Source organism: Dermacentor albipictus, chromosome 3 (assembly GCF_038994185.2).
Source record: "Dermacentor albipictus isolate Rhodes 1998 colony chromosome 3, USDA_Dalb.pri_finalv2, whole genome shotgun sequence".
Classification (NCBI taxonomy): domain Eukaryota; kingdom Metazoa; phylum Arthropoda; class Arachnida; order Ixodida; family Ixodidae; genus Dermacentor; species Dermacentor albipictus.
The window spans coordinates 140,212,192-140,224,852 of record NC_091823.1 but is presented as its reverse complement, the minus strand read 5'-3'; the positions used below and the strand labels follow the sequence as shown (position 1 = coordinate 140,224,852).

General features: G+C 48.1%; 1 protein-coding gene across 1 annotated transcript; it reads left to right on the top strand.

Moving 5' to 3' along the window:
• The first annotated feature begins 241 nt into the window (after nucleotides 1–241).
• Nucleotides 242–4,267, top strand: LOC135917724 (uncharacterized). Its single transcript, XM_065451295.2, has 2 exons — nucleotides 242–720; nucleotides 3,027–4,267. Exons 1-2 carry the CDS (start codon nucleotides 427–429, stop codon nucleotides 4,128–4,130), a joined length of 1,398 nt encoding a protein of 465 aa, XP_065307367.1. The 5' UTR covers nucleotides 242–426; the 3' UTR covers nucleotides 4,131–4,267.
• Nucleotides 4,268–12,661: the final 8,394 nt, after the last annotated feature.

Sequence of the window (12,661 nt, the reverse complement as noted above, 5' to 3'; positions counted from 1 at the left end):
CCACTAGGCCAATAGCGACGCGGTGTCGGCTTCGGCCAGAGCGCTGGAGGAGGAGGCGGCATTCTTCAAAGCGTGGCACTACTTTACGAAGTTTAAGGGGCTTTATTTCTCCACGCGTTCGCGCGCCCTACAATATGTGTTGCGGCCGAGGGCACGTGACAACAGAACAAGCCCAATGCATATGCACCAGCGGATGCGGAACCGGCGGTAGATGTATGGAACGGCAGTCGCCGACGATAACGAAGCAAGTGTTCGTCGCCGCGTTGCGGAAGCCAAGTTGCGATAAGAGTGCGTGCAGAGCTGACTCTCTCTCTCGTTGACGCTACTCTAGCCAAAGTATACGAGACCCCTCAGTAGCGATAAGCTCGGTAGAGAAAGCCAACGCGCTCTTGTGCGAGGTTAGGATTCGTGCCTGAAGACGACCACATGCCGGATCGTGGACAGGGACGGGTGCACCGTTTTCGCGACCACGTCGTCGCCGGCGTCAACTGGCGAGCGACGCGGTTCGTCGACGAGGTTCCCAGTTCACGTGTGTGCGGCCTCTGCCGCATGATCCCAAAACGGACGGTGCTGTTGCCGTGCGGTCACGCTCTGTGCCAATCTTGCCACGCAGCCAGCCTCGAAGGGGGCTATGAGCATTGTCCATTGGATCAAGTGCAATTCGAGAAAGCGGAATGCGTGGGTTGTGAATTCCCAAGCAGAACAGCGAACACCGTGAAGGTAAGGAGCAAAGAAACAATTTCTATCACTTTAATTTCTTTCTCTTTGTTTGGGGGGGAGGGGGGGGGGGAGTAGGCAATTATGCGTTAGTATTCGCATAATTCCGCTGCGGCATATCTGCACGCCTAACAATTAGAGTGCCCCTTTTACTATTGCTACACAGCAGTACACAAATTCGCCCTGACTAAATGGTACTTTTTCGCGTCTATCCCAACTAACACAATAGAACAACACAAGCTCACTGGAGGTTCAGGTGAAATATTCTGTTGGAACTTGGTATTTACTTATTTATTAGTGTCGCACATAAGAGGGAAATACAAAAAAGGAAATACCAGGGTGTCTACCAAGTTTACATTTCCAAATTCTATGAGCTTTCCAGGTTTTCCCCAAGTTACTTGCAAAATTCCCTGAGTGACAGAGAATTTCGTTTTATGTCAAGATTTTTTGGCACCACGTCACCCAATGCTGTCACTTTCTAGTAAGCACGTGAAAAAGAAATGAATTATTGCAGTTTGAATAGTAAGGAGCACCGTTTACTTTATTCAAAAAGGGAACAGAAGGGAGGAGTTAGTAAAATGCACAGTGAATAAAACGTCCTCGAAAAAAAATATGGTAAGACCAATCGCAGATCCAGTCGAACATTCTCAAATACGAATACAAAGGACGCATACAGAACGAAATATTTTCGAGCACGAGCTACTTCTATCAACTGATAGCAAGCTCATTGGTACGAGGCTCAAACTTTGTCAAAAGTGAGATTCTCTCTCAATAGCTGGTAAGTCAACCTCAACTGTCCCGATACTTTTGACATACTTTCGGCCTGGGCACAACGCCTGAGTGTTGTATTTCACAGCTTCAAAGAGTTTATTTTGGTTCTGATGAGGGACACCTGCATTTCGGCGTCAGCAGAAACTTTGTTATTTAAACTTAAGCTCCTTCAAAGCAGCGGCGGCACGCTTCCTTTCGCGTTCATTCCTCAGTGCGTAGGTCCTTTCCTTTTTCGGCTTCCTTCCGCCGCGCGTTCGCCCCACGGACCATTTGAAGCATCTTCTTGGTAAGTTACAGTCAACATACGATTTTTCGCCCTCTCTATGGGCCTTGAAAACGTCCGAAAAATCGGCCAGTTGGAAAAAAAAATGAATGCAATGTCTATTACTGCCCTTAAGGTCTGAAATCGCCGCAGGCACGTCCGAAAAAGCTCTGAAGGCTTTTCAGTACAGTTGTTAGGCATATGTACTGTGGCAGGGGACGGCGGATGCACGCGTGTATATTTAAGGAATACATACTGTGCCCCGTGGCAATTGCCCCTTCCTACGCTAATTATGCTTCACCACTTAACGGTTCTATATTGAGGCGAAGCTGACTTTCGAAAACCGGCATGATGCAACGCGCCGTGCTTTCCAAGCTTAGAAGCCAATCGCGAGGATCACAAAGGCGGAGTCGGTGTCATTATTGACGGCGGCGAATTCGTTCAATGAAAAACACGGCGCAAAACGGCAACATGCGTAATAGCGAACATCCTAGCAGCTAGGCCTACGGCTGCCAACGGTTCTGCGTGCGAGCGCCGGTTCGAGGCGGCGATATAATCAAACTGGCGGTGGTAGTGCCTTTGAGTAATGCCGTTATGGGTCTGCGGTAACGGCAAACAGTCCAGAAAATCAAACGACGAAGGGCTTTTCCGTCCGAAATTCCAGGCGCTCTTATACACTGACTTATCTAAGGGGTACGTGGCGGTGCCGCGAAGCCGTCCGAATTATCGGGCGTCGGGAAAGTCGGCCGATGACTGTACGCCGCAACTCCCATCAGTTGACACGGCGTCAAAGACGATTCGTTGTTATTCCTCTCCGTTAATCGAGCCAGCATTACCGCGACTTTCGTTCCCTTTCAATAAAGTTACAGCTCATTTTCCCTGATAGAAGCACAAATTCCCAGAGTTTTAACAGAGTATTTCCAAGCAATTCAAAATTCCTGAGAATCCCCAGTTTTCCCGCTTGGTAGACACCCTGCAATACTTTGAAGATGCGACATCGCACTGGCGTTTCGCGGTTGCCGTTTCTGCGCTAAACTCATAGGAAAACTAGCGATAATTAATCACTTCAATGACAATTAAGTGATTATTCAGTGATAGTTAATCACTTTCTACTCAAACATTATTCTTGTTTGCCTTGAAATTTCCACTGAGACATCATAAAACGAAGTTGGGTACACTACAAAATAAGTTCACTAGTTATTTTTATTTTAGTTATTCTTATTTTCGTTTTAGTTAGTTCACTAGTTATTCACTAGTTATTTTATTTCCTCTTAAGGTGTACTGCTGGAACGAAGCTCACGGCTGCGAGTACACGGGCACCATGGACCGCATGCTGGAGCACTACGAGAACGAATGCACATTTCACACAACGGAATGTTGGCGATGCGGCGAGGGAGTTCAGCACAGAGAACTGCCAAGGCACTACGTGAACGGATGCAGGGCCGGTGTTTCGTCAGCGATCACAGAGTCCTCGGCTCATACAGCACTGACCGTTGCAGACATGAAGGCGATGTTGGGATGTCTCAACCACGACCAGCTGCTGCCAGTGATTCAGAGTCAGTTGAATGAGCTTACGGAACAAGTCAGAAGGCAGGAAACCAGGTTCGCTGAGATTACTCGCGAGCTAGGAGCATGCGAGCACAACTTAAAGGCCGAGATGGAACAAATTGCCGCCACGATTTCATCCACCGTGTCCCACCAGCTGATTTCTCAGCAAAATACATTGGAGGAAGTCAGCATGTCGAGGTCGCTGTCGTTGCGCTCGGAACAGGAACTCATACTTCGAAAGCTGGAACACTTAGTCCACCTGCAACACTCGCGGAAAACTTCCCCGAAGCCTGATTACAGCTCTGTCATTGCTCATTGCGAGACTTTGTACGGTGGCGTTCGGGATTTGACCAGTGCGCTGTCGACAACCGCGCGGATTGAAGAAATTTCGTGGGCGACTTATCTGCTGGCCCTAGAAAACTGCGAGGAAATCCTTCAGTTGCAGCGAGGGAATAAAAAGCTTGCCGAGATTACGGTGTGGCACATGAGGGACACGTACTTTACTATTGCCGTCTGGTTCTACTATGGTTCTCCATCTGAATTGGCAGTGGAGATCGTGTTTAACGGGATGCTGGTGGACTCTATGTGTTGGCCGCCCTTCTGGCACGTGCAAGCGGTGGATAAAGTAACATTAAATGAACGCTCGTTGGCTTCCCGTGTGAGACGTTGTTACTGCAAGCGCGATGATCCCTCATTGGAACACTTCCACCTCCAATTTCGTATCGACACTGCCTCGCTAAAAAATGACGGCTACCTCCGAGACGGAAAGATAGAGTTCGAAATCTTCCTCAACAATACCGAAGAGGACAATGGTGTCAAAGGAGCACCCTAACGTTCGTTATCGCAGAAGGTGTACTGCACCGGAGAATCCTCCTTGCCATTTCCCGAATTGTGTCACATGAGCTTAACGAATTTTTTATCTCCTTTCTGCTAAATAAAGTCATCTCTGCGAAATTCCATTCTTTAATTTTGCTATCTTTTGTAACTGTCAACCTATTGTTTTTGACTGTACTGGCTGTTCATTTTGTTTATTTCTTGCACTAATAGAGATTTTACTCCTAAATATTGTGCTCCTCATGTGCTCCCCGATTGGTTTCTGAACTTATGGCGGCCACCTCGATACCATTCTCTCGACTATTGCCGTGCGGCTGTTAAAGCGATTGATTTCAAGTCGACGTTCGTGTTTGATATTACGCTGTAGTGCCACGCACTGTCCCGTGTCCGAAAAACACGGCCAATGTTAATGCATCGCGAGGAACAGTTTTACAGGTTCCCGAGCCGATCGTATGAAGTAGAACGGCGACAACGCTGGATCGCGCCTGTCCGACGGCAGACTGTTTTATGTTCCGGCGTTAGGGCAAATTCGTTAACGATGAATTCCTTGCTTTTACAGCAACGATGGCAGCAACGGGACACCTATTGTGCTTACCAGCATATGCAGCAAACAAAGTAGTTTGTTTCCACACTGTACTGAAGTAAAGCTGTGGAACTCTTTCCCAATCTTCTCCCATTCAAACAGCGCCAGGGCTTGCTGAGAGCTACGAGTAGGGGTTGCACCTGGCCACGGAGTAAGCCCCTGGCTCAGCTGGCGTGAGCCCTCCTGCGCCCAGCATATCGACTTAGGGGCAGTTGAGATCACTAAAATATTTGACGACGTAGTTTATTGGAACCTTCTTTAAGCACCGAAAAATTGCAACAACATAAGTTTCGAATTTCCAGTAATTTGGGCGAAAATATTTTCTCAGCGTAGTCTAACAAAACTGGTAAGGTCCTCACTTCTTTTTTATGAATGCGAACCGCACAAGAAAATATGTGCACCTGGAATCCGAGTTGGTTTAAATCAATTCGATGTCCTTTACTACGGTGTTATTTGCAGCCGACTTTTCCGTTCGGATAATTTCTGGTTACGTGGCAACGTGGCTCAAAACAAATTTAACAGCTTTACGCCATTACTTCTGTGTCTGCAAAACCTTTGCTGACAGGTTAATAAATGCGCCTAATGGGCGTTGAGATGCGCTAGGAGTGCACATACAATTCATCTCTTATATGTAGTGAGTTTCGGGGATGCATCTTAACATCCGCCGAGCATTTGCACGTCTATTTGATTGCAACGGAAAACGATTATCACAATATCAGCGTGCAGCGCTGGCACTGCGCCGTACGTTCCGTACAGCCCATGTTCCTACAGCGCCATCTCGTGCTATCTACATGAAGAGCCTCAGCGGCGAGACACACCGCCCCTATTCTGTAGTCGGATACAACTTTAGAAAAAAGGGGCCGTTTACTCCTCCGAGGCAGATGCACACGAGCATCCACCAATGGGCGCGCACTCCGGACCGACGTCATGCGCCGGACGGCCGGTGACTTCGCCGCTTCGGTCATCTGGGCGGGGCCGCCTCTTTTTTCTAAAGTTTGCTAAACACTCACGAGGTGAGATGCCTCATAGAATAAAGAACAACTTTAGAGAAGGGAAACTGTACCTTCCACAGTGGTTCGAAAATAAGAAGCGGCAGCGCATGGAACTTAGTGAGGGACCCGACAGATGGCGCTACACAAACAGGAAGCGGAAATGTTCTTTTTTTTTAGTACAATATTCAATATGGCCGCTTTATACCGGTGGCGTACGCTGGGTACGCGCCGTGCTCGCCTCGCTGGTTTTGCGGCATGCCTCAGCTGCCGCGTTTTAATGGCCAGGAGACTAAAGAGCCTCTACTGACGCCCATAAAAACAAGCCACAAGTGAGTGAACAGGACGTGCGACTTTATTGGCAGAAGAAAAGCAGTGCACCTTCTCATACAAGATCAGAAATAAAATTTGCATGTCGAGATGCGCTGAAACCATTCACGCGAGCTCGTAAACAGCTCACTTTCGTCGCCGCACATGGCGATCTGGTAACGAGCGACAATCAGTAGCGCAAGCAAATTGGGCAGTGCACCACCTGTTTGCATCGACAGTCGCCGTAACTTGCATTGCGAAGCAATCGGGTGACGCAAGGCATCTGCTGCCGCAACCAACACAGCGACATGGACGAAACGCCATTATAGCGTTCCCGCCTTTCCAACCTGCACGTTTCTTTTTGTTCTTTCGGGGGCCGCTAATGTGTAACTCATAGTTGGTGCCACACATTCTCAATGTGGGCATCACCATTTTGCAGCCACTTTTGCAGGCCTTTCCACCCATGTGGCTATCAACTTCGGACCATGTAATAACGTGTGCTGTCTCCGCTCACGCCACATCACGGCCGATGAAGGCCCACGAGCATAATTTGCCGGCGGCTGCAGCAAGAAATGTCGAATGGGGAGAGCACCAATTACGGTGCATGTAAATTGGGAGTCTTTGTCGCTGTGTGTACTGCAGGAGCAGATGGTTACCTCGGGAGACTGTTGCCCATGCAGCTAACCAGGTCGCCACATTATCATTAGACTCTCGCGACCATTATCAAATTAGACTCTGCATTCAATCACCGCATAAGGTTCAGACAATACATTGTACATTGGCTAAGATCCGCATGACAACAGCGGGCATTCACGCACTACAAGTTGCATACAGCACATTCAGCTATCCAACTTCAGGCACAGTGCTTGCCTACGTCGCACATGGTGGTCTAGTAACGAGTGACAACCAGCAGCACAAGCAGATTGGACAGTGCCCCACCTGTTTGCACTGACAGTCGCCGTAACTTGCACTGCGAATCAATCAGGTGACGCAGGCACCTGCTGTCATAGCCAACACAGCGACATGAACTACCTGGCATCCTAGCATTACCGCCTTTCCTACATGCACGTTTCTTTTTGTTCTGTCGGTGGCCACCAATGTGACTCTCACACTTGGTGCCCCACCTGCTCTCAATATGGATGTGGTCTGTTTTGTGGGAATTGCCATTTCGCAGCCACTTTTACAGGCCTTTCCACCCATGTGGATATCAACTTCATACACTTCAAACCATGTAATCATGTATGATAGTCTCTGTTCATGCCAAATCATGGCCAAAGAAGGCCACAAGCACACTTTACCCACGGCTGCAGCAGGAAAGGACAAACAGGGAGCACCAATCACAGTACATGTAAACAGGGAGTTTGTGTCACTGTGTGGACTGCAGGTGCTGACCTCGAGAGGCCGTTGGCCAATACAACTGAACAGGCTGCCACATCCCAGAAATGTAACACGGCAACCATGACCAAGTGGGACAACATTGAAACAAGATTATGCAATCAAATCACTTCAGCATACTCTAACATAACGCTCAATCTATACATTGGCACTATGCATTGGCTACGATCTACATGACAACAGTGAGCATACACGTACACAGGTTGCTTGCGGCACATTCAACCGTCTGACTGTAGGCATAGTGCTTGCCATAGTCGCACGTGGTAGTCTGGTAACAAGCAACATCCAGCAGCGCAAGCAGATTGGACAGTGTGTCCCACGTGTTTGTACCGAGAGTCGGCGTTGAATATGAGCAACTTGCATAGCGAAGAAATCGGGTGACGCAAGCATCTGCTGCCACAGCCTAGAGCGACATGGAGTGCCCGGCATTTTAGCATTACCACCTTTCCAACCTGCATGTTTCTTTTTGTTCTTTTGCATGCCACTAATGTGTAACTCACACTTGGTCCCCTACAATCTCTATATATGGGCATGGTCGGTTTTGTGGACATCACTATTTTGCAGTCGCTTTTGCAGGCCTTTCCACACATGTGGATATCAGCTTCATACACTTAGAACCATGTAATTATGTATGAGAGTCTCCGTTGACGCCAAATCATGGCCGAGGAAGGCCACAAGCAAAATTTGCACACGGCAGCAGCAGGAAAGGACGGAACGGGGATAACCAACCACGGTGCGTGTAAATTCGCAGTCTATGTCACTCTGCGGACTGTAAGAGCAGGTGCTTGCCTCGAGAGACTGTTTCCCAATGCAACTGACCAGGCTCCCACATATGAGAAACGTAACACGGTGACAAGTACCAAGTCGGACAGCGCCAAAACCAGAATCAATCACTTCAATGTAGCTTGCGCAAAAATACAGGCTGTCGAGCAAGAATAGCAATCCTGAATGAGACTAGGAATTCAATATGGGAATGAGAAAGCTTGCATTCAAGAAAGAAGCCACTCTACCTTGCAAGCATTGAAAGCCAAAAACATTAACAAAAGTTAAATGCTACATAGCACTCAGTGTAAAGGTTAATGCAAGACACACGCCAATGCAGCATCAGCTATTTCAGGAGAGGAATTGCACATGGCAACATACACTAGAAAGAACTGCTACACATATGTTATGCTACTAGACAGTGACTGGCATTAAGTATGAGCAAAGAATCGGTTGACCTTTAATGTTTGTATGAGGAATAGGAATGATCTCTAACAAAAGTGTGGAATGAAAAAGCTTGCATTCATTGAAACAAAATTATACTTGGCAAGAATTGGCAAGGCCAGGAAGCTCACTAAGGAAGGGCAAGCTGACAGAACACTCTTAGCCAGTGTCGTCTGTGCTTGTTCAGAGGTTGCAGGTCCATCTGAAGACAAATAATTTTTGTTGTTGAGGTACCTGGATGACTCGGCCAATATCCGTGCTGGTGGAATGATGGCGTAGGCTCTTTTCACTCTTGAAACAGTCGTCCGCAGACTTGATATCTCATCCAAATAATTCTGGAATGGCTTCTTTGTTCGTGGTCTTGCGAATTCAGCTCCAGCCCCTTCCTGTTGTTGTAGATGGGGGCTCCCGTGATGACCAAGACGCACTTGGCACAGACTCTGTTGGGGCAGAACAATGGCACATGAGATACAGCAGAGATTATCCAAACTCATGTAGTGTTTTCTTTTATGTTCGAACTAATTATGCTGAACTGTAAACATGAACAAATGTTCATATCATCGGCTACAAACAAATGACATGTATCTCAAGACTAGCAAGCCAATACAGCATATATCAAGCACATTTATTTCTGAACCAGGTGTTATTTACCTTGTAGTAGCATCCAAAGTCCACACAATGACCTTGTAGCAGGCAGCAGCTTCTGTCTAGTGCATGGAGTGTGTTGCTTTATACTGGTGCCATCCTCATTACTGCATGTCTGGAACAGAAATTTTGACTGCATCAGAAATTGAATAAGCACAATTTTGCAATATAAAATGCGAAAAGGTGTGACATATACATTGCAATGGTTTGTGGCTACAGAACACATGCAAATGTACACTGTTTGTTCTAGAGTGCTTAAGCAGCACGGTAAATAAATATGGTTACTCTCCGTAAAATTGATGTCTGCGTAACTACAATGCATGTCAACAGAAGTATTATTAAGATCACAAATAAGAACATTTGTGCGCTCGTTTATACACTAGAAGAGATCGCACTGCTGATTTCACAAGCAAATAGATGAAAGACATGAAGCTATCAGAAATGATGCATTCTTTTTGTGCATGAGCGTGATGCACCGTTTCACTACTGCAAAAATAATGTCCTGAGGTAAGCCAAACGGAACAGCAAGAACATTTGGAACCAACAGGTACGAAATATGGGTGAATTATTATGTGTGCAACTGTTTAATACATTAAATTCAGTACTTTAGCTTCAGTTTATCAAAAGGTTATTCGGTTCTGTGAACGAAAGAAGTTGCCGGCCGACTCGAAAAAAAAAATATTGATAAGGCAACTCAGTCACTTATGGCTACGGCTACAACGAGATGAAAAATGTGACGCGCGTTCCGATATCGTTTCTCTTTTGTGAATGTGTGTATAATGATGGCCTCGCAACTGAAAGTTTATTTCGGAAACAGCAACGGAGGGTCCTGACTGCCCTTATGTAATGCAGCATCTACTTCATTAACTTACCTCCGCCTGTAAGTTAACGAGACGAATAAATTACATAGCGATTGAAGCAGTGATGTTAAACGACTCGCCGGTATTGCTGCCCCCAGTCGCAGCAGGACCCGGCTTCCCATTTCGATGCAGACGTGTTCCACATGGCTCACGACTGAAACTTAACTTTCAGGCTTACACCCCAAGTTAAATAACGCGAGATATCGAAGCGCAATAAACTGGTGTTCGCACAAAATAACCAACCAGTGTACGAACCAAGGAATCCGTACCTGCCGTGCACGCGAACATACCGGTAAAAATTTTAAATCCAGGCCAGAGGTCACGTGGGAGGTCGATGATGCTGAACGCTATTTTGCGTGTAAAATGACAAAAAACAACAAAGCTGGTAATGAAAAGTACATTGTAAAATTAGGAATTATAATTTTGTAGTCTTTATCGTGCAATAAAAACGCTTCGTTTACTGCTGAAGAAAGTTTGTAGGTTAAAATTGCGCTTACTACGGCGCCTCTGGCGGGAGATAATGCGCTCAACGGGGAACCTTTTTATTTGGTGTACTGTGCCTGTTTCTTTAGCAGCGCCGCGCGGTCGATTTTTTCGCCCTCTGTGGCCATTTGTTGAACTTGAGAGTGTACTACCCCTGGATGGCTCCTGGAGACAGAGCTGCTCGTTGGAATGAGAAGCGAAGGTTGCGGCGTGCTACAGAGACTGTTTCTAGGTGGCTTTGCAACGGCGCAGCGACTACGCGCCCCGCATCGGACGCGGTGAGCGTCGAGCAACGCAGCGTTCGGCGCGACGAGATGTGCGCCTGAGCAAGCGCCGCACGCCTGAGCCGACGCCGACGACACCGGCTTTTCTGCGACACGAGCTCCTTAACGCTGTCGCGTTAAAATAAAGGCTAGTATGCTTCGCATCCTGGGCTTAACCTTAGCTAAGCCACAGCCATTTTTTTTCGCTGCGGCTTCTACGACGTGCCGCATGGCGCCGCCACTGTATACGGTCCCGTCGGCGCATACAACAATTGTGACTTTATCTGGTCGCCCGCGCTCGCTTGCGCTGACGGGAGTTTCACTTCCTAAATGTCTTAACTCCGTGCTCGTGGCGTTGCTCCGCCTATCGGACCAGCTCTCCTCTCTTGTTTACATTTCTCGCGAAACCACGCCGCGCTGCGCGCTACCGGGCTGCTAAACAATCGCGATCTCTCAATGCATTACCGTTGCCGAAGTCGTGTTGAAAGAAGTTAATAATGAACTACGCAAATTGGGCCGCGAGGTCGAATCGGCTGCTTTTACCGGCTTTTATGAAAATAAACATGCTTTATCAGGCCAACCAAATGAGCTATTCTCATCAACCGCGGGTACCGGCCGCTGCCCAGTTCTTGCGCGATTTTTAAAAAGGTCACCTTTATTGCTGACTTCTACTTGCTTTTCTCTGCTTGGACTTCCTGGGGCGCTCAGACGACCTTGCGAACTAGACGTCTGGCGATACGAAAAAAATGTACGCATTCTCACTGCACATGCAAGAACGCACTGGAAACACGTACGACACACCGACCCATTTGCGATCCATCCGGAGTTTATGAGCACAAACACATTCTCGCTTGAGGAATCGTCGTGCTTTATTGAACAAAGTTCGGGTGGCCACGCATCACTACGACAGCGCGCCGGCGAGGAGGCGGAATGTAATTTCTGACTTCGCGATTAAATTACTATACTGCGGCCGGAGGTGTCTTCTTACCACAGTAAGTGAAGCATCACGGAATCAAAGTTTTGCGATAGCCGGCGCAAGCTGCAGAACAGTACGCGCGTAGAACCGGCCGACGTGCGACCATGGAACAGCCGTTTGATGTGTTCGCAGGCGTACGTTCTGTGGAGCCTTGCCGACTCTTGCAGCGCATCCGCTAACCTTCACTTCTCGTGCGCACAGATATAGACAAGAACGGCACCGAGAGCGGCGCTGCTGCGCCGGCGTTGATAAAACCCCTCAATTTTCCAAAAGTAGCGCCATTCTTAGATCTTTCCGCCACCCCGCTCACCCAGGCGCTTCCTCCTCCACCCCTCCTGTCGCCCCAGCCTCCTCCGCTCCCCCATTGGCCAATCTGTGTCACGTGAAAGCGGACCCCGCGCTTTTGTATATTTTTTTCTTTCCGGCGCAGAGCAGGCGCCGCGCTTTTGTATATCTTTTCTTTCCAGCGCGCTGCGACCCCCAATCTTGGGCCTGCGACCCCCATTCTTGGGCCTGCGCGACGAAGTACGGCAGGCGGTTTGAAGGAGCGCGGTAGTTTTATACAATGTGTTAGGGCCGAGTGCTTAATTGCGATGCCGTGCTGCTGCGCCTACGGTTGCCACAACAGACCAGTGACGGCAAAAAGCTTTTTGTTTTACCATCCGCCGGGCGCAACGCAAAACGAAGAAAAGTGTGGATTCACAAGATCGGGCGGGCTGACTTCGAGCAAGTGGCAATGAACGCGCGGCTTTGTGAAGTGACACGGCTCCTCCAACCTCTTCTTTTGACGCCCGTGTCAAAACGGGCCCGTGTCCAGTGC

Excerpts from the sequence above, each read along its gene's own strand:
- LOC135917724 (XM_065451295.2), top strand. The coding sequence starts at position 427 with ATGCCGGATCGTGGACAGGGACGGGTGCACCGTTTTCGCGACCACGTC. Across the intron at positions 721-3,026 it reads GAACAGCGAACACCGTGAAG|GTGTACTGCTGGAACGAAGC; the intron begins GTAAGGAGCAAA and ends TTTCCTCTTAAG.